The sequence below is a fragment of the Ranitomeya variabilis genome, chromosome 3 (assembly GCF_051348905.1).
Source record: "Ranitomeya variabilis isolate aRanVar5 chromosome 3, aRanVar5.hap1, whole genome shotgun sequence".
In the NCBI taxonomy this organism is placed as follows: domain Eukaryota; kingdom Metazoa; phylum Chordata; class Amphibia; order Anura; family Dendrobatidae; genus Ranitomeya; species Ranitomeya variabilis.
Window position 1 is genome coordinate 447,622,035 of NC_135234.1, and position 26,711 is coordinate 447,648,745.

Below are 26,711 nucleotides of genomic sequence, written 5' to 3' on the forward strand. Positions count from 1 at the left end.
GCAACGTCACGGATCGTTGTCATTCTCGTTGTAAAGTTGCTTAGTGTGAAGGTACCTTAATGCATGAGTGTGGGAAGTGTCCAGTCTGCAGTCACAGATGGCAGATAAGCTAATATATAGGCTACAGAATACAATGTAAAAGAATTTTATCTAGGTGAAGGCCTGGAGAGACTATTGAGATGCAAGTTCCTTGGTGGTGGCAGTGTCCTGATGGTGAGGGGGGGGGGGGGGTGCTGCATGAGTTCTGCTGATGCCGGGGAGCTACACTTCATGGATGGTATGGTTTAATGAATTCACAGGTATACAGTTCTATATTGAAAGAGAAGATGCTACCATCACTCTGTGCTCTTGGTAGACGTGCAGTTTTTCAACATAACAATAATAATAATCTTTATTTTGATATAGCACCATCATCGCAGTCCCTCACAATCTAAATTCCCTATCAGTATGTCTTTATAGTGTGGGAGGAAACCGGAGAACTCGGAGGAAACCCACGCAAACACGGGGAGAACATTCAAACTCCTTGCAGATGATGTCCTTGGTGGGATTTGAACCCAGGACCCCAGCGCTGCAAGGCTGCAGTGCTAACAACTGAGCCACCGTGCCGCCCTTAACAATGATCCAAAACACACATCTAAGGCCATTGTTGCATTTCTGAAGAACAGGGTGAAAGTGACTCGGTGGCCAAGTATGTCACCTGATCAGAACCCAACTGAACACCTATGGGGAATTCTGCAGAGACAAGTTGGGCATCACTCTCCATCCAGTATGGCCATTATCCAAGTAAGCTATGGTCACTTATCAGGCCATGTTTGACTTTTTTTTAAAAGGATTTTTTTTGTTTATTGCCACCGACCCACTAGTAAGAACCTTTGAATAGACCTGGGGGTATTCAAAAGTCTAGGTGCAGCCCTACCTGCATTGTAACATTTGTAAAATGTATAATTTTGTAGACTTTCATAATTTTATCAGACACCACCACAGAGAAGTCAATTAATTTATCTATAATAAACTGACTTGGAAGTTGATATACACAGTAAAGATAAATGATATTGCTTCTTTTTTTACAATGTTGCAATCAATGACATCATTCTTTTCATGATTCATTGTAATAGTCATTCTTTTTATTTTATTCCTGGGTATGACAAAGGGAGAAAACAGAAACTGCACTACGAATAAACAAGAGCCAGTTACTTTTCCAATATACTAATGCGTCATAATCATATTCTCTACTTAGGTTATCCCAGTTCAAGCATATTTTCTAAAAGCAAATATGCTTGAACTGGATTACAACTTTTTATGTCATTTTTTTTAAACACGTTTGATGTCTGTAGTTCAACTCTCTTTTCTATGCTGCTATGAAGAGAACAACAGCTATTAACGTTTCCATATCTGTCCACTGTTCCTTTGATAAGTCCAACAATGGGCTAAAACCCTAAGTGGGCAAAAGCATCGGGACATCTGCAGGAGATTTTACGATATCCTATTCTAAATCCATAGTTCTTAATGTAGACATGATCCCCTTTACAGCTAAAACAGCTTCCGTACTTCGGCATGGCTTTTTCTGGAATGTGTCTGCAGGAACTTTTGTCCAGTTATCCAGAAGAGCATTTGTGAGGTCAGATGGATGAGAGGACCTGGCAGGTCAGATGGTGTTGATGAATGAGAGGACCTGGAAGGTCAGGCAGTGTTGTTGGAGGACCTGGCTCACAGTCTTCCATGTCGTTCATCCCAAAGATGTTTGATCATGTTTCGTTCAGGACTTTGTGCACCCGCCAACCTCTTCCTCACCAACCTCTCCCAACCATTACTTTATGGATCTTGTTTTCTGAACTGGGGCTCTGTCATGCTGAAACAGAAAAAATCTTTTCCAAAACTGTTCTTACAAAGCATACTAATTCTTAACCATAACATCAAAGTATGTCCAGTCATATCCATATGCAATGATGGAAGTGTGCAATTTCCAACATTTCTTGGTATGATGCAGTATTAAAAGGAATCTGTCACCCCATTTTTCGCCTATAAGCGAAGGCCACCGGCATCAGGGGCTTATCTACAGCATTCTTTAATGCTGTAGATAAGCCCCCGATGTAACCTGAAAGATAAGAAAAACAAGTTAGATTATACTCACCCAGGGGCGGTCCCAGTGCGTTCCGGTCTGATGGGCATCGCGGTCCAGACCAGGCACCTCCCATCTTCATGTGATGTCGTCCTCTTCTTTGCTTCCTGTTGAGGGCAGAGCAAAGTACTGCAGTGCGCAGGCGCCATGCTTCTCTGACCTTTCCCGGCACTTGCGCACTGCAGTACTTTGCTCTGCCCTCAACAGGGCAGACAACGTACCCCTGCGCAGAAGCCCGACAGGAAGCAAAGAAGAGGACGTCATTGTATGAAGATAGGAGGTGCCGGACCGCGACGCTCATCGGACCGCCCCTGGGTGAGTATAATCTAACTTGTTTTTATCTTTCAGGTTACATCGGGGGCTTATCTACAGCATTACAGAATGCTGTAGATAAGCTCCTGATGGCGGTGGCCTTAGCTTATAGGCGAAAAATTAGGTGACAGATTCCCTTTAAGATTTCCTTTCACTGAAGCTAAGGGGCCTAGGTCAACCCCTGAAAAACCATGCCATAGCTGCATTATCCCTTCTCCACAAAACATTTTTAGATGGTACCGTACAGTCAGGCAGGTAACGTTCTCTTTTGCATTCGCAATTCCGAGATTCCAGTAGAGGCATGATGTACACACCTCCATCCAATGCTTTACATTATGCTTGGTGATGTAAGGCTACTTTCACACATCAGGTTTTCGCCATCAGGCGCAATCCGGCTAATTTTCAAAAAAACGGATCCGGCGAAGGTTGCCGCCGGATCCGTTTTTTTCCCATAGACTTATATTAGTGCCGGATTGCGCTGGATGACCTTGAGTTTCGTCTGGTTTTTGCCGGATCCGGCAAATCTGCCGTTTCTGGAAAAAACGTCCATAGCAACGTTTTTTGTCTCTGGCTTCCAGCTGTTTGCTAGAAAGGAAGCCTATGGGAGCCGGAAGGTGCCGGATGCAAAAAATGACGGATTCCGTTTTTTTAAACTGAGCATGCGCCAAATTTTTTTTTCTACCCTATTATCTGGATATGCTAGTCGGATCCTTCGAAAAAATGGATCCGTAGCATAAGTTTTTCACAATCTGCGCCAAATCCGTTTTTTACAACATTCGCCGGATTGTACCTGATGCAAAAAAACTGATGTGTGAAAGTAGCCTAAGACTTGCATGCAGCTGGCTTCTCAGCCATTAAAACTCATGCCGTGAAGCTCCTGACATATGGTTTTGTGCTGATGTTAATGCCAAAGAAGGTTTAGAACTTTGCAGTTAGTGAGTCAGCAGAGCGTTGTTGTTTTGTGCACTATGTGCCTCAGCACTCAGCCACCGGGCTGTAACTTTACATGGTGTACCAGTTTGTGGCTGAGTTGCTGTGGTTCCTAAATGCTGCAACTTTCCAGTAACATCATTGACACTTGATCGTGGATTATTTAGGAAAGAAGGGATTTTAGGAACTGACAACGATAGCAACCTATTATACCACCACACTCGAATTCACTGAGCTCTTTATAAAGACCCATTACTTTTACAAGTGTGTGAACAAGCAGACTGCCTGACTAGAGACTGGATTTTATACTCCCATGGGAATGAGACAGAATTAAAAACCTGAATTCAATGATTAAGAGGTGTCTCCCAATTCTTTGGGATCTACTAGGTTCTAAAGTTGTACCTAAAGAGGTTCAAAAGGTGGCACTAAATGGTGGCAGGAGATATTAGGAACAGAGAGACACTGTTTTTTTTCAAAAGTTCACAGCTCCAAATGAATGTATTTTAATTAGTTAAGATTATATAACAGTATATATATTACAAGACAGTAGATAGCCTTATCGCCAATAGTTATAGGTAAATTCACCCTGCATTTAAGACACACTGTAACCTTATTACCTAAGAGGCCCATACTCCATCTCCTCAGCACTACCACCGCCACTCTCCTCTGCACATGTGACATTCCCATGATCACTAGCCCGCCTCCACTCTCCTCTGCATGCTCGCCACGCACATGCTGAGGAGGGTGAGGGTGGTGGTAGTAGTACTGAGGGGATAGCGCGCTTGCAGAGGAGAGTGGCGGCGGTGGTAGTACTGAGGAGATATCACACGTGCCCACATGTAGGACTATGATATTTGAAGAGTCCGTAGCAGTGGGGGAACTGGCAGAAATGAGTGGGTTTTTTTATTTTTATTTTGTGACATTATGTTGTATGGGGCACTATGTGGGCATATTATACTGTATAAAGCACCATGTGGGGCCATTACACTGCATGGAGTACTATGTGGAGCCATTATAATGTATGGAGGGCTGTGTGGAGCCATTATACTGTATGGAGCATCATGTGGGGCCATTATACCATATAAAGCATCATGTGGGGCCATTATACTGTATGGAGCACTATGTGGGGCCATTATAAAGTATAGAGCATCATGTGGGGCCATTATAATGTATGAAGCATCATGTTGGGACACGGCCACTATACTGTATGGAGCACTTTGTTGTGCCATTATACAGTTTGGAGCACTATGTGGTGCCGTTATACTGTATGGAGCACTGTGTGTGGTCATCATACTGTTTGGAGCACTTTGTAGGGCCATTATACTATATGAAGCACTATGTGGGGCCATTATATTGTATGGAGTTCTATGTGGGGCCATTATACTGTATGGAGCAGTATGTGGGGCCATTATAGTGTATTAAGCACTAAGTGAAAACATTATACTGTGTGGAGGACTCTCTGGGCCCATTTTACTGTACGGAAGGCAATGTACGGCCCCATTATACTCCATACAGCACTATGTTGGTCCTATTATACTGTATGGAGCACTATGGGTGCATTATACTATATGGAGGACTATGTGGGCCCATTATACTGTATGGAAAGCAATGCAGGGCCCCATTATACTCCATACAGCACTATGTTAGTCCCATTGCACTGTATGGATGACTGTATGGGACCTGTAAGACTGTATGGAGGACTATGTGGGGCCCATTACACTGTATGAAGGAGTTTGTGGGGCCCATTATAGTGTCTATCACAGTAATCAAAAGGAACCAATATGAAAAACTCCCTATTGTTGCCGTACACCATCCAGCAGATCTCCGCGGGCGCACTGCACATGTGCTCGCCATTTTTTTCCAGAAAGATGCCATTTTTTTACAGCAAGAGGACATGGAGGGCCGGGGATGGAGCAGGAAGGATCATGGGATATGTTAGATACAATGGGATATGTTAGATCATATCAGACTAGAGAGAAATTAATTTTAAATCTGACTTTTTTTTGTGAATGCTGTTATTCAGTGAATATCAGCGATCACGTGACAGGGAACTGTAAAAACCGACCCTGATCAAGTTCTCCAGGGTTAGCTGAGACTCCACAGATTTTTCAACTGCCGCACCACTAAATGTGTTTCAATGCCGTGCTGGAATCTTTATGAAGTGTAAACAAAAAAAAATAGGTTACACACACTGGTACGTGGAGATATTAATAAACAAAAATGAGCACCAAGAAGCCAATGGTATCACCCACTGAGGGGTGGGTTGGGGTTCAAATTCAAAAGGAGGCCTGGAAGACACGAAATGTAGGAAGAGGAAAAAACGTCTCTGAAGGTTTGGAGTTCAAATTCAAAGGGAGGCTTGGAAGACAAAAAGAAAAAGGAAGAAAAAAAGTGTTGAAAGTACAGGAAATATTACCATAAGGAGTTGATAGGACACGTAAGGCTTCTTTTACACTTCCGTTTTTACAATCTGCACAGGATCAAAATGTTGAAATGACGGATCCTGTGCAGATTGTAAAAAACGGGTGCAGTGGGCCCGTTTTTTTGACGGACCCGTCGAGGCTATGTGCAACTGTTGCGTATGCGCCTTCGCAGCGGTTTTCCACTGCGAAAACGCATACACAAGTAAACCCAGGTTAAAAATAATTTTAAAAAATTGCAATATTCTCACCTTCCGGCGTCCCGCGCAGCGTTACCGATGCTCGCAATGCTCCCGGCAGCTAGCGTTCCCAGTAATGCCTTGCGTGCAATGACCTCTGATGACGTGCGGTCTCACGAGACTGCGATGTCATCGGGTCATTTCGCAATGCATCCATGGGAACGCTAGCTGCTGGGGGCATCGCGAGCATCGTTAACGCTGCGCAGGACGCCGGAAGGTGAGAATATTGCGATTTTTTTAATTTTTTTTTATTTTTAACATTATATCTTGTTACTGTTGATGCTGCATAGGCAGCATCAATAGTAAAAAAAGAGAGAGAGAGTAAGCGAGAGAGAAATTCCCTAACTGGAAATTCTTCCACGCATGCTCAGTTTCAAAAGACGGAACCCGTCGCTGGATTCCTGCTCTTGACAGTTAGTCACTGAGCAATTTTCTGACGTGCAGAAAAAACGTTCCTTTTTCTCAAAAATCGACGGATTTCGATGGGAGCTAAAAGACGGAAGTGTGAAAGAGGCCTAAGGAAACAAAGCATGGGAAACAAACAAGGAGAATTGGAACTACTAACGCAGGAAAATAAATATGATGTCATTGGAATCACTGAAAATTGGTGGGCCAATACACATGATTGGAATACAAGGCTAGAAGGATACAACTTATTTGCAAGAAACAGACTTAATAAACGAGGAGGAGGTGTCGCATTGTATGTTAGAAAAGCATACAGTATATCTGCACAGAGATTGAAGCTTCAGAGACTGGGAGATCTGTGGAAACTGTTTGGGTAAGAATACAGGGACAGAACAATGGAAAGGACATGATTGTAGGCATTTACTACCGGCCGCCTGTGCAAGCTGAAGATATGGATGAACTCTTTATGCATCAAATGGCCAAGTTCTCCAAAAAATATGACATAGTGGTCATGGGAGATTTCAACTATCCAGACATTTGTTTGGAATCTCTCTCAGGCAAAACTAACAGGTCAAGCAAATTCTTATCCTCTCTTGCTGACAATTTTATCTTCCAAAAGATAGCGGAGAAAACAAGGGAATCTGCTACGTTGGATAAACAGGGAGGAAATGGTTGAGGAGGTAAGAGTGGCTGGGACCCTAGGAGGTAGTGACCATGCTATTTTAGAATTTTGGATAACTAGAGGAGGAAGACCTGTGAAGACTCTGACTTCTAGGTTAGACTTCAGAAAGGCAGATTTTAAGGGACTCCGAAAGAGAATAGGAGGGATCCAATGGCTGGATATCCTTAAGGACAAAAATGTCCAGGAAGGATGGGAAATCATGAAAAATGAGATTCTCAAAGCACAATTGTTAACAATGCCGAGAAGAGGGAAGAATAGGAAGCATTTAAGGAAACCAGGATGGATGAACACAGAACTTAAACACATGCTAAAAAGGAAGAAATAAATACTTATCAAATGGAAAGAGGGAGGCATATCTAAAGATGAATATAATGCTGTCTGCAGAACCTGCAGGGCACGAATCAGATTATCTAAAGCTGACAATGAATTAAGGCTTGCAAGAGACATCAAAAGCAATAAAACAGGATTTTGGGGATATGTCAAAAGTAAAAGAAAAGTCAAAGATGCTATAGGATTTTTACAGGATGGAAATTATGAAATGGTAAGAAAGGATGTTGAGAAGGCCGAACTTTTAAATTCCTATTTTGCATCTGTTTTCTCTCAGAAAGTAAATGTAACATCAACTGATTTTCACTGTCCTATTAAGGGAATAGAAGAATCCAGGATATCTATGAACAGAAAGATAGTGAGGAAATACTTAGCATAAATGAATTCAAGTCTCCAGGTCCAGATGAATTACACACCAGAGTACTGAAGGAGATAGCAGAAGAAATTTTTGAACCACTTTCCATAATCTTTGAAAATTCTTGGAGAACTGGAGAAGTCCCAGAAGACTGGAGAAGAGCAAATGTTGTTCCTATCTTCAAAAAGGGGAAGAAGGTGGACCCAGGGAACTATAGGCCAGTGAGTCTGACGTCTATACCAGGAATGATCTTTGAACAAATTATTAAACAACATGTATGTAAGTACCTGGATAAGAATGAAGTGATTAAACAGTGTCAGCATGGGTTTGTAACTAATAAGTCATGTCAGACTAACTTAATTTCCTTCTATGGCAGAATCACTGACTGGGTGGATCAGGGAAATGCTGTAGATATAGTATATTTTGACTTCAGCAAAGCATTTGACAAAGTATCTCACACAATCCTTATTGAAAAAATGACTAAGTATGGAATGGACAAGGCAACTGCTAGGTTGATTCATAACTGGCTTAGTGATCGGACCCAAAGAGTGGTCGTAAATGGCTGCACATCTAGGTGGAAGAATGTCTCAAGTGGGGTACCACAGGGCTCTGTCCTTGGCCCTGTATTGTTGAACATCTTTATCAATGATTTAGATGAAGGAATTGAGAGTAAACTGATTAAATTTGCTGATGACACAAAGCTAGGAGGGATAGCTAATACTGGAAAAGAGAGAGAGAGGATTCAAAAAGATATAAATAAACTGGGGCAGGGGGCCGCAACTAATAGAATGGTTTTTAACAGGGAAAAATGCAAAGTACTACATCTGGGCAATAAAAGTGAAAAGTAACAGTGCAGGTCCTAAAGGGAGTCAGTGGTTGGGCCGCAAGTCTCTTATCAACTAGTCCCTTCAGTGTTGCCTTTACTTTGTTTGCCTCTGTTTCCTGAAGCACGGTACTGTAATTTACACCACAGTCGCCTGAGTTCCTCTGGTCAGCTATCTCTCTCGATTCCTCTGATCAGCTCTTTCTCAGGTCATCTCGATTTCTCCGGTCTGCTTTCAAATCATTCTAGTCGGCTCCCACTCTCAGTTCCTCTGATCAGCTCTCTTCTTGGGTTGTCTCAATTTCACTGGTCAGCTCTTTTTTTCGGGTTGTCTCAATTCCTCTGGTCGGCTCTGTCTCTTGGATCCCTCTTCCTCATGAGGTATTACTTTACTGGTCTGGCCCGTGCTAGTGGTTGTGACTTTAAGCCAGCTCAGCTACTTCCATATGCTTGTCCTGACACAGGTTCAGCTGTCGACTCCTCCCCTCCTCTGCCCTCCTGGACCTTTTATAATTTCCACCTGCGGCACAGCTATCACCTGACCTGGTTTCTCTCCAGTCTCTTCCACACAGCAAACATGCACTATACAGTTCCCGCTACAGTTCCAAGCAGAACTGAATCACCTGTATCCCGCCGACCGATTCATCTACAGATATCCTTAACAAAGTCAATGTTGTCGAAACGTTGAATTTATATTTTCTGTTGTTTCCTGACTAGTCAACTGTGAATAAAACTACAATTCTTCATTGACTTAGTTGAGTGCCGAAGATTATGTTCTTCTTACCACTGTTGCATGTTCCTTCAGTGCACCACCCTTCCATTATAGGAGTGCGTCACTTTTGACTTGTAATATTTTTGTCATGGAGTCCTTCCCTGGTAGAAATGTGTGTGTCTTGCTTGTAAAGTGCTATTGAATTAAAATGCAACACCGCGTGCTAAATTGACCGTATTTTTGGTGTACAGTGCATATGTATGCAGTCTCTAAGATACACCCAAATTATCACACCATATTAGTCACTGATAATTTGGTGCATTTTTAGACTGTCTACTGTAAACTTAGACTGTCTAAAAAATTACATAATTAGTAAATCTGCCCAATATGTGTAAAATAAACACTGTTCCTTGAAAATTTATTTTTCTTTCTCAAGAACAGTGTTAAATGTGCCTATAAAGCTAAGCGTTTGATTTTTCCATACTGTATGCGAGGACATAAATTTCGGCTTGCATACATAATGTTGGTATACATAATAAGTGTTTGCCTGCATAGTACCAGCATAGTATTACAATTACTAATATAAATACAATTTCCATGAATTTCTGTAGAAGGCTTTGGACTATATAAGTATGCTGACAAGACAGGAGTGACATGAATGATATTATTGCCTTGACTATCCCTATATAATATATATAAATGCACTTAGGGGCAGGGATATTTCCAGGCTCCTCGAAGCCTTGTGTTATAAGGTTATAGATGGTTTGTGTCAGCACTGAAGCTGCTTGTATAATTTACTGTTGTATTCCATTGGAGGTAAGTATAACCGCTAATGTATCATCTTGGGGTTATGATAATAAAGAGTAATAATTGCAGGAATCTGTATGACGTTCATTTCACAAGCTCACTAGAGGAGCACTAATTGCCTGTTCTTCTCAACAAGGGTGATAATGAGATCTAATTGATTATAAAGGTTTATATGAACCTAGAAAAGGACTGTTTTCTGGAAATAAACCGGATGTTTATGGGATTATTTGTATAGACCATATATCATGAAGCCCATATACTTTAATTAAAAAAAAAGTAGAGTTCTAATTCAACACTATTACTCTCTAGCACAAGTCCAGTTAGATTAAAGGGGTTGGACACTACTTTAGTCCAAGTCCCTTTCATGTGAACTTCTGTAATCTGAACTGCTCCCTATAATCTCTGAGAATCCTTTTACATCTTATGATGTCACATCAGATTCTCCCTGAGTTCCCGGCTCTGAAATCTGATGTCACATTACAATCATGTGACTTCCATATTCTGTGGGTAAGTGAGGCTCTTTCCAGCAGAGCTCACTCACTATTTCTATACATAAGGTTGGATACACAGCTCTCCCGTCGCTCTTAACATTTCTCCCTGAAGAGCTCTCCCTTGTATGTATACAGCAAAGTGTTTAAAGATGTACTCATATCCTGCTCTATACCCTGTTGAGTCCTCTCCGTCCCTGGCTTCCTGGATGGGATCCAAATAAATGACACACAGCACAAAGGTTGTGTGTTCATACATAGGGATGGCCTCAGAGCACGCCTCTCCTCACTGGGCACGATCCCTTCTTTATATAGATAAAAAGTTTAGACATTTTTCAGACATGCGCATAAGCGCTCATATTTCATAATCACTTACAAAGCAAGTCTATTCTAGTGTAGAGTTACAATTATTTGGTATGTGGATAAAAAAGCTACAATTTCAAGGAGGAATGCGCGCGTGATTACTAACAAAACAAAGAAGATGTCAAGTTTGCAGAAATATACTTCTTGCTGTATCTATCAGATTTCTCAGGAGGAAGACAAAATGGATTCTTTGGTTCAGTCTGATCTCTACAATTCCCCCCTTTGACATATTCTTTTTATATATTACCACAGGGCCAAAGACAAAGCCTTTATTTTTGGTATTACACATATATACGCTTATATTTTAATAAGAGAATCAAATCTAGTAGTAATTCTTCTATCGCAAATTATTTTCTTCTTTAGCAGTATACTAAAATATAAAAACAAAAATTAGTACGGTAATATTAATTAGAATCACTAGAGGATAACATAAGAATAAAGAAGAAAATTTATACTCTTGCATCTATTACACAAAATTTATCTGTGCATACTGAGATACCCTTGAGCACAATCTTGAATAATACATATATAATTACAATAATTATAGCTATATGTATTATGCTCTGCATAATCCCAGCAATCCACCCACTGATCCCTCTGAACCAGTTGGCTGGGTTAAGAAATGAGAAGGTATCAGACCACCAGCTATCCTTGTTCTGGTCATTGTCTTTGTCATACTGATCTCTGAGCCGTTGTACGTCTTTTAATTTAAATGTCATACTCATAATACTATTCGGGTCTATATAATGACAGCAGGTGGGTCCAATGATTTGACACATACCCCCTTGTGAGGCAGTTAGGTAATCCAATACCAGAGTATGTTGGTTGATGACTATTATAAGCTGATTCTGTACAGCTATACTAGTGTTTAGTATATCCAATATATCCCAAATTTGATCATCTAGATAATCCGTGGCTCTAACTAATTTATCCCACATTTGTGTTAACATAGGATAAATAAAAATGGTACTAGCAATTTTGTTAGAAATTCCCATCTGTACTATATGTGGCCTTCCCGAAGGACGTGGTGAATTGTCTGCAGCTCTTTTATACAGTGTGTGCTTGGGCACGGCTTGCATATTCACTTGTTTATTTGAAATTATGAAAGTAGCCGGTGTTAGGCCAACAATCTGCCAAAGGTTGCATATTATTTAACAAATCATGCACTAATTTTCTATGATGTTGTACGAATCTATTGTTCAAAGGGGTTAGAGAATTTAGTCTTTCCCATGCCTTCGTTGTGGTTAATACTATTAACATCAATATCATGAGTTTTATACTGCTCTTTTGCAATGGCTTGCATGTATCCATGATGCCTTTCCTTCAAGCTTGACTGATGTAGGTGTTGTCAACAGGACTTGGAAGGGTCCGTCAAATCTTGGTTCAAGAGCCTTTCTGGTGTGTCTTTTTACATAGACTTGATCACCTGGTTCCAACTTGTGACTTCCTTCAGTGTTGTCAGGATCTGGAAGGGAAGCAAAAACTTGTGCATGCACCTTAGTTAATTGTTTCTGAAGATTTTGTACATAAGAAGTCAATGACTCAATATTTAATACAAGTTGTTGTGGAAAATAACATCCTAAATTGGCAGTCCTGCCAAATAAAATTTCATATGGAGACAGTTTAGTCTTACCCCTTGGGGTATTGCGTATTGAGTACAGGGCCAGTGGAAGGCATTCTGTCCAAGGCTTTCCTGTTTCAGCCATGGCTTTCTGTATTTTTAATTTTAAAGTTCCATTCATGCGTTCCACCTTACCAGAACTTTGAGGATGATACGGAGTGTGTAACTGACTTTCAACACCCAACATTTTCAGTACATTTTGAAATATTTCTCCAGTAAAATGAGTACCCCTATCTGACTCGATCACTTCAGGGAGACCGTAACGGGGTATCAGTTCGGCAACTAGCTTTACAGCAGTGTTTTTAGCTGAAGCCTTCCGAACTGGATAGGCCTCTGGCCACCCTGAGAACATGTCCACACACACCAGCACATACTCATACCCATTACTTTTTGGCAGCTGGATAAAGTCTATCTGTAATCGCTGGAACGGGTAGAGAGGTCGGACGTGGTGCTTCATAGGGGTCTTTGTTGTCTGTCCGGGATTATGTGCCAGGCATATAGCGCATGCAGCACAATAGTCTCTTGCATAGTTGCCAAAACCTGGAGCCAACCAGACTTGCTTTGCCAGCAGTGTCATTGCATTTGCAGACACATGAGTAGGGTGGTGCAGTCCACCAACTACAATCGGGTACCAGGCTCTAGGTAGACATATTAGTCCATCTTTCTTCCAAATTCCTGCTTGTTCTTCTGCCCCTTCCTTTTTCCACCTGTCCCTCTCCTCTTCTCCTGCATCTTCCTGTGCTTGTCTTAGTCTATCTTCAGTATTTTCTGTGGGGTTTACAGTATGGACCTGTTGTAAGGGTTTAACTGCCGCTGCTTTGGCTGCTTTGTCAGCCCTATCATTTCCCCTAGATTCCCTAGTGTCGAGTCTCACATGTGCAGCTACCTTAATTACTGCTACTTCTTTTGTTTCTTGTGCAGCCTCTAAGATCTGTTTGATCAGAGAAGCATGTTTTACAGGTTGTCCTGACGCTGTCATGTAACCTCTAGCTCTCCAGATTACTCCAAAATCAAACACAATACCATGTGCATACCTAGAATCAGTGTATATATTAGCTGTCTGATTCTCAGCTATTTTTAGTGCTTCAATCAATGCTGTTAGTTCTGCTTCTTGTGCAGACTGTTTCGGTGGAAGCGGTTCTGCTTTGAGAGTTTCAGATTCTGACACAACTGCATACCCTGTATGGAAGTTACCTGTGTCATCTGCAAACCTACTACCATCTATAAACAGCTCTAAATCTGGATTTTGAAGTGGTGTTTCGGATACATTGGGTAAGCCTACCGTTTCTTGTAAAATGAGCTCTGTACAATCATGTGTGTCTGTAGGGAAAAAATTTGCGTGTGGATCAGTGTCCTTATTCCCCCCTTCAGACTCGAGAGGTAGCAGTGTTGCTAAATTAAGAGTCTGAAGCCTTGCAAATGTGATAGTAGAGGGGAGCAGCAAAGAACACTGTAGCCGCAAATGTCTGGCCATGGAAATGTGTTTTGGTTGGACCTGGTTTAATATCCCATAAACATCATGTGTAGTTTGAACTGTGAGTGGATACTCTAGGACAATTTCTGATGCTTTGTCCAACAATAGTGAGACAGCAACAACTACACGTACACAGGTTGGCGCTGCCCTAGCTACTGGATCTAACCTTGCTGAAAGATATGCAATTGGTCTTTGTTTCCCTGCATGCTTCTGAGTAAGAACTCCTGTAGCATGAGAATCAATTTCTGCAGCCATAAGCTGAAATGGTTTGGTGTAGTCTGGTAGCCCTAACGCTGGAGCTGAAACAAGGGCATCTTTTAATTGTTGGAACGAAATCTGACCTTCTTTTGTCAACAAATAAGGTTCACTTTTTACACAGTCATACAGTGGTTGCATTAGTTGACTGGCATGTATAATCCATTGTCTACAATGAGACACTATTCCTAGAAATGCTCGTAGCTGTTTATGATTTCTAGGCTCATTCATCTGTCTTATTGCTTCAGTTCTTTGAGGTGTAAGATGCTTTTTACCTTGAGAAATGCAATGACCTAGAAAGACCACTTTGATCCGACAAACTTGTAGCTTTTGTCTATTCACTTTACACCCTTCTTTTTCTAGAAAACATAGTAAACTTACAGTGGACCTTTCTGCGGTTTCTAGATCTGGGCAGCAAAGTAGTATGTCATCCACATACTGCAAAATTACTACCTGTGGTTCAGGTTCAAACCTCTGAAGGACTGTTTGTAGGGCATTTGAATAAAGAGTAGGGGAGTGTATCATTCCCTGTGGAAGGCGTGTCCACGCCAACTGTTTGCCCTTAAATGTAAATGCAAACAAATGCCAACTATCTTGGTGTAAAGGAACCGAGAAAAATGCATTTGAAAGATCTATTACAGTAAATACTTGAGATCTGACTGGTATCTGTGATAATAACGTATGAGGATTGGGTACAACTGGGGTGATTGGATCTAGAACCTTGTTTATTTCTCTTAGATCATGTACCATACGATATTTGGGTGTAGAACTCTTATCAAGAGTTCTCTTCTTGACTGGATACAGAGGAGTGTTAGCAGGTGATTGTATCTCTACCAAAACTCCTTTCTCTCTGTATTCCTCTATCTGTTTTGTAATCGCTAGTTCCTGTTGGGCACTCACAGGGTATTGTCTGAGCTGTGGGAGAACAGTTCCTGGTTGCACAGATAATTTTACAGGAGAGATATGCAATAATCCCACATCAGTGTCACCCTGTGCCCACAGTGTTTCTGGGATCATTGAGAGGTCTAGATCTGTGGTGTATTCTTTCTCTTCCGTAAAATCCTCAAAAGCCTGAATTCTGACATATTGTTCTAATGATTCTGCATCATCAGGGATAGTCAACATAACTGTGCCATCTTTCCTAAAATTGATATTAGCTTCTAATTTCTTTAGGACATCAGTTCCCAACAAACATGTTGGGGCACCTCTGGCATACAAAAATCTGGATGCAAAACATTTAGGTCCTAATGAGACCTCTAGGGGCACAGTATATGGCAGTGTTCGAATTACCCCATCATAACCCTCAGCTATTCTGACAGGCTTATGATTTTCTTTTATATCCATGGCTATTCCTAAACATCGTTGTTTCACAATATTTGGTTGTTCTAACGTCCTCCAGTCTGGAGTAGCGGCTTTGAACTTTTCCTTTTGTTTCTCAAACATTGTAACAAAAACTTGGCAAAATGCCAAATGCTAATTTTTTGCACGAAGAATTATCAATCAAAACATATCACTTTGATAAAAACAGAACTTCAAAATTATGTTCAGACAAAAAGTTATAAGGATTTCTAAAAAATTGGCTTTGCGCCAAAAAGAAATAATCTTCCAGCAACTTAACAATTTCCTTTGTCTAGACAATCAAACTTACAAAAATCCATCTATTACCTCGTTCCTTGCTCATTCTTTCCCATTCTGTGCTGAACACAAGTGCTTCTGAAATTCCCAATTTTTCTCTTACCCTTCTAATCTGTCTTCTGACTGTCTTCCCACATCTTTCCTGTATGATATCTGCTGCTTCCACTTGTCCTAAGACAGTTTTTGTCTGTTTATTTCCCATTTTTCTTTTCAATATTAGCTATGACTACCCTAGGTGACGTTTGGACAACCACTTACTCTGTGGTGATGTCTCGTTGCCTTCTCTCCTAGGGAGCTAAAATATTGAAAGGCTCGTCTGCTCCGTTTCTTCTAATATGCAGGACGTACTTGAGTGCTATTGCACATGCAAACAGACTCAGCAACACCATACAGATCACAAAACTTTCTGTCTCAGTTAGCATACTTGTCCCAGGCTCATGAAACCGCGTCCTGGGCTCATTCTATCAAACCTTATCCAGAAATGAAGGAGGTTAAGCACTTAATGAATAGTCAAGCATGGGCGGAGGTCTCCTCGAAAGGACGCAAGCACATGACCCAGTTAGGCTGACTTCCGTGTATAAGGCTTATACCCCAACTATTTCGGCTTATTTTCTACGTACTTTTGCTCTTCTTTCACAACATGCCACAACCTTCACACTGTTCACACACTGCCAGGGACAGGACTTATAAATCTATACAATATGGTAACCCGAGTTTTATAGGTATCTACTCACTACTAGACTAACCCAGCGTGACACGGCTCATAGAGATCTTTCGGATAATACAGGGCAGATAAAAGAGAACTAATAATGTCTCTTACCTGGCCAGGTTTTTCAGTTCATTTGCCGTCCATTATCCCAGATCTCCGTTGTCCGTATCCACAGGTGAATCTTGAGTAGATACTCTCGCCTCGGGTCCCTGTTCAGGCGCCAAAGAATGTTGAGTCCTCTCCGTCCCTGGCTTCCTGGATGGGATCCAAATAAATGACACGCAGCACAAAGGTTGTGTGTTCATACATAGGGATGGCCTCAGAGCACGCCTCTCCTCACTGGGCACGATCCCTTCTTTATATAGATAAAAAGTTTAGACATTTTTCAGACATGCGCATAAGCGCTCATATTTCATAATCACTTACAAAGCAAGTCTATTCTAGTGTAGAGTTACAATTATTTGGTATGTGGATAAAAAAGCTACAATTTCAAGGAGGAATGCGCGCGTGATTACTAACAAAACAAAGAAGATGTCAAGTTTGCAGAAATATACTTCTTGCTGTATCTATCAGATTTCTCAGGAGGAAGACAAAATGGATTCTTTGGTTCAGTCTGATCTCTACAACCCCATGTAATATACAGTGGCCTGTGACAGTATTTGCCCCCATAGTTTTTTACCTGTGTTGTTACATTGCAACCTGTGTTTAAATATTTTTGTAATCCGATTTGTGTGATGCATCAGCACTAAATAGTCTAAGTTGGCGAAGTGTAGTGAGAAAAATATAGGTATAAATTAAATTTGTGGGATCAAATAACTACAAATTGGTATGTGCATATGTATTCACCACTTTTGCAATGAAGCCCCTAAAAATTTGTGGTGCAAGCAATTACCTTCATAAGTCACATGCCTAATGAAAGGAAGTCCCTGAGTGCAATCTAAATGTCACATAGTCTGTCAGTATGTACACACCTTTTCTGAAGGGCCACTGAGGCTGCAACACCATTAAGCAAGAGGCACCACTAGCTAAACACCATGAAGATCAAAGAGATCTCCAAACAAGTCAGGGACAAAGTTGTTGAGAAGTACAAGTCAGGGTTGGATTATAAAAAAATAGCCCACTCTCTGATGATCCCCCGGAGCACCATCAAATCCATTATCATCAAAGGCAAATAACATGGTATTACAACAAACCTGCCAAGAGAGGACTGCCCAATAAACCCTCAGCCCGGGCAAGGAGGGCATTAATCAGAGAGGCAGCATAGAGACTAAAGGTAACCCTGAAGGAGCTGCAGAGTTCCCAAGCAGAGAATGGAGTATCTGTCCATACGACCACAATAAGCCGTACACTCCGTAGAGGTGCCTTTTATGGAAGAGTGGGCAGAAAAAAAGTTTAAAAATATAAATCTGAAAATTGTGATGTGCATTTGTATTCAGCCCCTCTGTGTAAATACTTTGTAGAACCACTTCACTGAAATTACTGCTGCGAGTCTTTTGGGGTTTGTCTCTACTAGCTCTATTAGACTTGCACATATAGAGGCTGACATTTTTCCCCATTCTTTGCAAACTAGCTCTTGCTCATGGAGATTGGATGGAGAATGTCTGTGAACAGCAACTTTCAAGTCTTGCCACAGATTGTTAATGGGCTTTAGGTCTGGACTGTGACTGGGCCATTCACACACAGGAAAATGCTTTCATCCATACCATTCCATTACAGCTCTGACAGCATGTTTAGGGTCATTGTCCTGCTGGAAGTTGAACTGTTTCAAGTCTTTTGCAGCCTCTTTCTTACATCTTTTTCTCCAGGATTGCCCTGTATTTAGCTCTGTCCATCTTCTATCTGACCATCTTCCCTGTCCCTGCTGAAGAAAAACATTTTAACATCCCTACTAGTGATGAGCGAATATACTCATTACTCGAGGTGTCCTCCGAGTATTTTTTAGTGCTCGGAAATTTAGTTTTTCTTGCCGCAGCTGAATGATTTACATCTGTTAGGCAGGCTGAGTACATGTGGGGATTCCCTAGCAACCAGGCAACCCCCACATGTACTTATTGCTCACAGCAATCCGGCATCAACAACCATAGAGGTTGTTAAGTAAGGCCGTACTGGGCCGCAGGCCTTCAAAGGGAGGACGCCATGACAGGGTTAAGTGATAATACATGAGAAAGCATTGGGTTGAGGGAATTTTGGGTGGGGAAGGGTTAATAAATTTGAATCAGGGGAATGATGTATGGCTAGGGGGAGGGGGAATGGGGAGAAGAGGCGGAGTAAGGGCGGGCAGTATAAGGGGCAACGGCCATCTCAGTGGGGCAACCATTTTAGGTCCCCCACCGTACTAGAAACAAGCTCCCACCCACCCTCCCTTTTTTGTTGGTGGCTTTGGAAACGTTCATAGGTGATGTCAAGGTCGTTAAGAAAAAGGGGTTATTATCGTTGTATTGCTCGAATTATTGCGTTATGTTTTCTGTTGTTTTGTCGCGGCAGCAAGGCGTGGGGGGGGAGGTCCTCGAGGTTGGTGGTGATGGAAATGGTGGATCGGAGGGGGGGGGGATCTCTAAGGTCCTGGACTCCCCCGTGGGTGAACAAATTTGGAATGGAACAAAAAGATCACATGGAGGTGATAATTAGGATATATGGGTAATTTTGGAGGAAATTGGCCGGGTGAGTCTATGGGCGTCTCTGAGCTGGAGCGTAGCGGCTAGAGGCAAGACGTGACCTGGAGGCCAAGTTTTACGGTTATGGAAGACAAGTTTTTATGGTCTGGAGGCCAAGTTTATTACATTTTGGGGCTTCGAGGACCACCCTCCCCGTGGTTAATGTTTAATAAATAAACTGTTTGTTATTATGTGTTAATAAACGGCTGCTGTGGCCAACTTATCCAAATACCATTGTGGTCAGTTTTTTATTTTAGATAAAGCGGTCGGGCCGTTTGGTTGAAGGGTAAAAATGAGGAGTAAAAAAAGGTGGGTAGAGAAACTCATGGGGATTCACGTATACCAACTGTCATGGCAATGCACCGATGACCCCCGATCATGTGACGGCGCTTGTTAAATCAGAGATTGACAGCTGCATTTAACTAGTTAATGAGTGTGGGTGGATTGCAATTCCGCTAGCGCCCATTGCGGCCACATGTCAGCTGTTGATAGCAGCTGACACGTCGCGGCTTTGAGGTGAGCTGTGGATCTGTGCAGCTGCTCCAGAGTGACCATAGGCCTCTTGGCTGCTTCTCTAATTAGTGCTCTCCTTGCTTGGGATGTCAGTTTAGGTGGACTGCCATGTCTTAGCAGGTTTGTATTTGTGTCATATTCCTTCCATTTTTGTTTGATGGATTGAACGTTGCTCATTAAGAGAATGCCAAGAGTGTGCAAAGCAGTCATCAAAGCAAAAGGTGGCTACTTTGAAGAACCTTGCTTCTCTAATTAGTGCTCTCCTTGCTTGGGATGTCAGTTTAGGTGGACTGCCATGTCTTAGCAGGTTTGTATTTGTGTCATATTCCTTCCATTTTTGTTTGATGGATTGAACGTTGCTCATTAAGAGAATGCCAAGAGTGTGCAAAGCAGTCATCAAAGCAAAAGGTGGCTACTTTGAAGAACCTAGAATATAAGACATATTTTCAGTTGTTTCACACTTTTTTGTTAAGTATATAATTCCACGTGTTAATTCATAGTTTTGATGCCTTCAGTGTGAATGTACAATTTTCATAGCCATGAAAATACAGAAAAATCTTCCAATGAGAGGGTGTGTCCAAACTTTTGGTCTGTACTGTGTGTATATATATATATATATATACATATATATATATATATATACAGTGCCTACAAGTAGTATTCAACCCCCTGCAGATTTAGCAGGTTTACACATTTGGAATTAACTTGGCATTGTGACATTTGGCCTGTAGATCAGCCTGGAAGTGTGAAATGCACTGCAGCAAAAAAGAATGTTATTTCTTTGTTTATTTTTTTGGGAAATTGGGAAAAGTTTTTTCAGAGGGTCATTTATTATTCAACCCCTCAACCCACCAGAATTCTATTTGGTTCCCCTAAAGTATTAAGAAGTATTTCAGGCACAAAGAACAATGAGCTTCACATGTTCGGATTAATTATCTCTTTTTCCAGCCTTTTCTGACTATTTAAGACCCTCCCCAAACTTGTGAACAGCACTCAAACATGGTCAACATGGGAAAGACAAAGGAGCATTCCAAGGCCATCAGAGACAAGATCGTGGAGGGTCACAAGGCTGGCAAGGGGTACAAAACCCTTTCCAAGGAGTTGGGCCTACCTGTCTCCACTGTTGGGAGCATCATCCGGAAGTGGAAGGCTTATGGAACTACTGTTAGCCTTCCACGGCCTGGACAGCCTTTGAAAGTTTCCTCCCGTGCTGAGGCCAGGCTTGTCCGAAGAGTCAAGGCTAACCCAAGGACAACAAGGAAGGAGCTCCGGGAAGATCTCATAGCAGTGGGGACATTGGTTTCAGTCAATACCATAAGTACTCCACCGCAATGGTCTCCTTTCCAGACGAGCCCATAAGGTACCTTTACTTTCAAAGCGTCATGTCAAGGCTCGTCTACAGTTTGCTCATGATCACTTGGAGGACTCTGAGACTGACTGGTTCAAGGTTCTCTGGTCTGATGAGACCAAGATCGAGATCTTTGGTGCCAACCACACACGTGACGTTTGGAGACTGGATGGCACTGCATACGACCCCAAGAATACCATCCCTACAGTCAAGCATGGTGGTGGCAGCATCATGCTGTGGGGCTGTTTCTCAGCCAAGGGGCCTGGCCATCTGGTCCGCATCCATGGGAAGATGGATAGCACGGCCTAGCTGGAGATTTTGGCCAAGAACCTCCGCTCCTCCATCAAGGATCTTAAGATGGGTCATCATTTCATCTTCCGACAAGACAATGACCCAAAGCACACAGGCAAGAAAACCAAGGCCTGGTTCAAGAGGCAAAAAATCAAGGTGTTGCAGTGGCCTAGTCAATCTCCTGACCTTAACCCAATTGAAAACTTGTGGAAGGAGCTCAAGATTAAAGTCCACATGAGACACCCAAAGAACCTAGATAACTTGGAGAAGATCTGCATGGAGGAGTGGGCCAAGATAACTCCAGAGACCTGTGCCGGCCTGATCAGGTCTTATAAAAGATGATTATTAGCTGTAATTGCAAACAAAGGTTATAACACAAAATATTAAACCTAGGGGTTGAATAATAATTGACCCACACTTTTATGTTTAAAATTTATAAAAATTTAACTGAGCAACAAAACTTTTTGGTTTGTAAGATTTATGCATCTGTTAATAAATCCTGCTCTTGTTTGAAGTTTGAAGGCTCTAACTTATTTGCATCTTATTAAACCTGCTAAATCTGCAGGGGGTTGAATACTACTTGTAGGCACTGTATATATATATATATATATATATATATATATATATATATATATACGGTATATGTATATACACACACACCACGCACACACACCCTGCTCTATACCCTGTGTAATCTATATACGCCCTGCTGTACTTTCTCTATTTTTTATATACTAATCATACATCTCTCTCTCCCCATCCATCCTGTTATGGTAGAACATTAGAATATATTTAGTCAGTGAGGGTAAGAGGGTAGAAAATAATCTTTATTACCAGGGCTGATGTTCTGGTGCTTTGTGTTGCTTCTGTGCACTTTATCAGTGATTTGACTGTAGCAGTCTTTTGGACAGGACATGGAGGCACAGGACCCAATTGAATTTACATAAATAAATAAAGTGGTAACCAAAAAAAAGACACCGACAAATTCATTAAAGTAGGCTGCAATATTTCTTAAGGATACCATATACATATTAATTTAATAATACATAATTAAAAAAACATTAAGAATTCATCAATAAAAAATAAATAAATGATTAATCAATGAATTTATGACCCATAAAAAGTTTTTTTCTGACTTGTTGCCCAGAGTGCTGAAGATTGGCCTGAAAAACCTTTGAACTTCCCGCACTTTTCAGTCCCCGTCACTGTGTCACCCAAACTAAGGGTATTGGGGGCTTTGACATTATGTTGAATTTGTGTGTGAAGCTGGAGGAGGAGTGGGACGGGTGTAGACAGACGTACAGGGAGTTTGCTCACTGCTGGCTTGTAGCCAAGAACAAGGGATAATGGGAAATGTAGTCAGAACAGAGCAGAGGATTCTGAAGAGGAATTGATGGCTGTGATAGCAGATCTGATAGGATTGGTCAGAAAGTGAAGCAGAAATGCTTAAAACTACATGACATTTGTTAGAAAAGGTATATGGGGTTGTTTAGGGACATTATGCTTAGGCATTTAATGCAAGACCAGTAACTAAGTCAGGGTAGTGGACAACGGTCTTTACATGTGCTTTAAATGTGCTTAAGATAATATGTACAGTATATGAACTTGTATTATGAAAACTCACGCTCTGAATCCCAGCAGCTTTAATTCCATATTTTCTTCAACGCGGTACATTGTGGTCCCTATCGTGCAATATTTTGGGAGGAAATTCTCCTAAAGTATCATGACTGTATATTGGCTTTATATTTTAGTTGTGTTAATAATGAGAGTTTTCTTTTATCATGCTGTCACTAATTGACATTTACGTTTTTATTGCAGAATCTGTGTGGACACAAAGCCTTAATTAAGAAGATCTGTTGATCTGAGTTGGGAACTCGTGTATTGCCCCCTAGAGACTGTGCTGGAATTTTCCCACACTGACGCAATGGAGTGTGATTGTGGCCCAAGTAAAGACACTCAGACTGAGCTTGCTGAGAGAGTTGCAGCTATAGATGTGGAGGAACAAGCTAAAGGGCCAGATGTTCTCTTTTCTGAAGATATGCACAGCATGACAAATAACGGCATGAGCTCTGCAACTAGTGAGGATGTGTTTCTTTCTTCCCAAGATCAGAGGGACTTCAGCTGTTTCCAAAAAGCCGCTTCTCGACCTACACTTTCAAACAGAAAATTCTCCCTCCAGGAAAGGCCTACAGGGGGTTGCCTGCCCTCCCAGAACCAGGGATATGGTCCATATGCAACTGGTCCAGCATCGCACATTTCACCACGAATAGTCCGAAGGCCAACGATTGAATCCAACCGGGTCTCTATCTCTGACTCAGATGTAAGTTGCTCTTGTCCTCTGTCAGTCTTCTGGCTCTTGGAAGTAAAGCCTCCAACTTTACACAATGGCATTTTTAAATGCAGTACTTTCTTCTGTCATGTAACTCGATGTGTCTCCAGTGCTTGCCCCATGTTAAAGTTCAACATAAAAGAGGCCCTAGAGTAGAGAGGCTCATTCCTCTATGCTATTCTCCGCATATGTGGTATAGTAGATACTTCTATGTTCAAATGGAAAATTGAAAGTTGCAAAACCAATTGAGCCAGATTTATAAATAAAAAAGTTATTCACATATAAACCCGCTAGACCTTTATGGCCCAGAGACATGAAGTTTTTCTGGTTCTCCAATCATAATTTTTCTGTGAATGCCAACATTCAACTGATGATGATGATCAGTTGAACAATAAGAAGTTATTCCAGTTACTCAGCGTTTAAAGATTTTATACTATGAAATAATATTAAGTTGTAACCTTTTGTGACTTTTTTTAATTATGCTAAAATGACTTTTTGAAAAATGTAATAATGTAGACTTAGCTTTTCATTTGATATGTACACACTGAGGATGTTGACCACCAATATTATCTACCGTATAATGTCTAGACTTTATATAATAACTTGTTTTCCACAAGAATTTGTTGGTCAATATTTACATATATGGCTGTATCCTCAGCATTTTGAACAGTAATTTTCCTTTATTATAATGTGAAAATACAATGTATTAGGACAACTCTTCCACCACTGTAGGGTTTTTCTGATAGGTTTTCAAATTAATAAATATGCACATCACTAATAGCTCTACTCAGAACAGCCTGTAAATGCTATTTAAGACTATGTCCATATGGCACCTTTTAGACGCCAGTGCAGCCGCTGAGTTTTCTTTGGCAAAGCTTCTTCAGGAAACCCTTTGTTTTCCTGAAGCGGCCTCATTGGCAGTTTTGCTATCTTTCTTGCAGCGGCTCAGCCGCCAGCGTCTTTTATTCTATACTGTTAAGTACAGAGAGTGGACAACTTAAGGTACCTTCACACTCAGCAACTTTACAACGAGAACGACAACGATCCGTGACGTTGCAGCGTCCTGAATAGCGATCTCGTTGTGTTTGACACGCAGCAGCGATCTGGATCCCGCTGTGATATCGCTGGTCGGAGCTAGAAGTCCAGAACTTTATTTGGTCGTCAGGTCGGCGTGTATCGTCGTGTTTGACAGCAAAAGCAACGATGCCAGCAATATTTTACATGGAGCTAAAGACCTGTGAGAACGATAAGTGAGTCACCGTTACGTCACAGGATCGCTCCTGCATCGTTCTGGAGCTGCTGTGTTTGACATCTCTACAGCGACCTAAACAGCGACGCTGCAGCGATCGGCTCGTTGTCTATACCGCTGCAGCGTCGCTGAGTGTGACGGTACCTTAATGGACAACTTAGTGGACAACTTAGCCTGATAAAGACATCGTGTGCACATACCCAAAGAGACCCTAATGTCTGTGTACCAAAACCACAGGGACCTTCAGAGATCTTGAAGAATCCAAGCTTCAAAAGAATGGAGCTGTTTTGAAGACAAAAGGGGGATGACATAATATTAAGCAGGAGATTTTAATGTTATGACTGCCGTAATCTGTATATAATCTATGTTGTGCCCTTTTATATAGTTTGTAACACATGTAAAAAAAAGAAAATAGTTAAAGGGAACCTGTCAGGCAAATCATGGTGCCCAAACCTCCAGCAGCATCAATCGTTACCTGGCAGCATAATTGCAGCCAAGTATTTTCTCTGAAACGCTTCGGCATGTCAGAAATAAATATTCTTTGAAGATTTGGCTCTTCAAAGAGTAGCTGCAGCTGATTAACAGGTCTCTCTCTATATACATACGAGGGATCTCCAAAGTATACTTTGTAAAACACCAGAGCGTTTCAGGGAATAATATATGTGGCTGCATTCATACTGCCAGGCTGCAATTTATGCTGCCTGAAGTTTGGCCAGCATGAATTGCCTGATAGATTCCTTGCAGCTATTTTTTTTCTTTTATATCTGTTAGAAACTTTGTAGAGCTACTCATAACATTAAATATCTTTGCCAAATATTGTGTTGGTCCTCATTTTGCTACCGACACACCTCCATTCTTTTGAAGCTTCATCAAGACCTCTGAAAGTTTTTGTGGTTTTTTCCTCATTCCAATTTTTTTTATTGTTTTATAATACAGAGCCAAAACAATCATATCAAGAGGTTCATATGAACACACCGTATGGCATATTAGCTACTGAAATAGAGAATTGTTTAGTTACATGAAAACAAACAACTCCATAGGGTATCAACAGTAGTTTGCAAAAGACAGACAACCTGTTAAACTAAATAACAAAAAGAGAAAAGAGAAAAAATGTTTATAGGGACCATGAGGACAAATCACTAAGGCAGACGGAGTATTACTATGATACCGGCATATCGAATATCATAGAAGGATAAGATTGAAATTATCTTAGCATATTTTGGTACATTGGTGAGGATAAAAAGGAATCCCACTTGTTAGCTGCATCTTGTGTATGGGCTATCAGGGATTCCATCCGGTGAACTCTAGCCACCACCCCAAACGAGTCCTCTAGTGAAGGTGGGTCTAAAGACTTCCAGTGTCATGGAATTACCACCTTAGTGGCCTGAAGAAGGTGACAAAAATTGGCCAAAGTTCAAGTCAAACAGCTCTGATAAATCTGCCGAAATAAGGGTGCCCAATATGATTAGCTGAAGGCCATTTAAATTAAAAATTAGATTTCAGAATATTCAACATTTGCAAGTGTAGGGAAATATTCATGGCTTCAGATTTTTCTAGATTGATCTTAAAATTGGACCAACTACTAAAACGTGCCAGCTCAGACATCAGGAAAGGAAGCGAGCTATATGGATTAGTTAAATAAATTAGCAGG

At 41.3% G+C, this 26,711-nt stretch overlaps 1 protein-coding gene across 2 annotated transcripts in view; it reads left to right on the top strand.

The window, feature by feature from the left end:
• CAMKK1 (calcium/calmodulin dependent protein kinase kinase 1) overlaps positions 1-26,711 on the top strand; it is a 558,925-nt gene that overhangs the window by 159,420 nt on the left and 372,794 nt on the right. For both annotated transcript variants that reach the window (XM_077296496.1, XM_077296497.1), the window contains exon 2: positions 23,301-23,802. In XM_077296496.1, coding sequence (XP_077152611.1) covers positions 23,407-23,802 — 396 coding nt within the window. In that variant the 5' untranslated portion in view covers positions 23,301-23,406. The remainder of the gene's footprint in view (positions 1-23,300; positions 23,803-26,711) is intronic.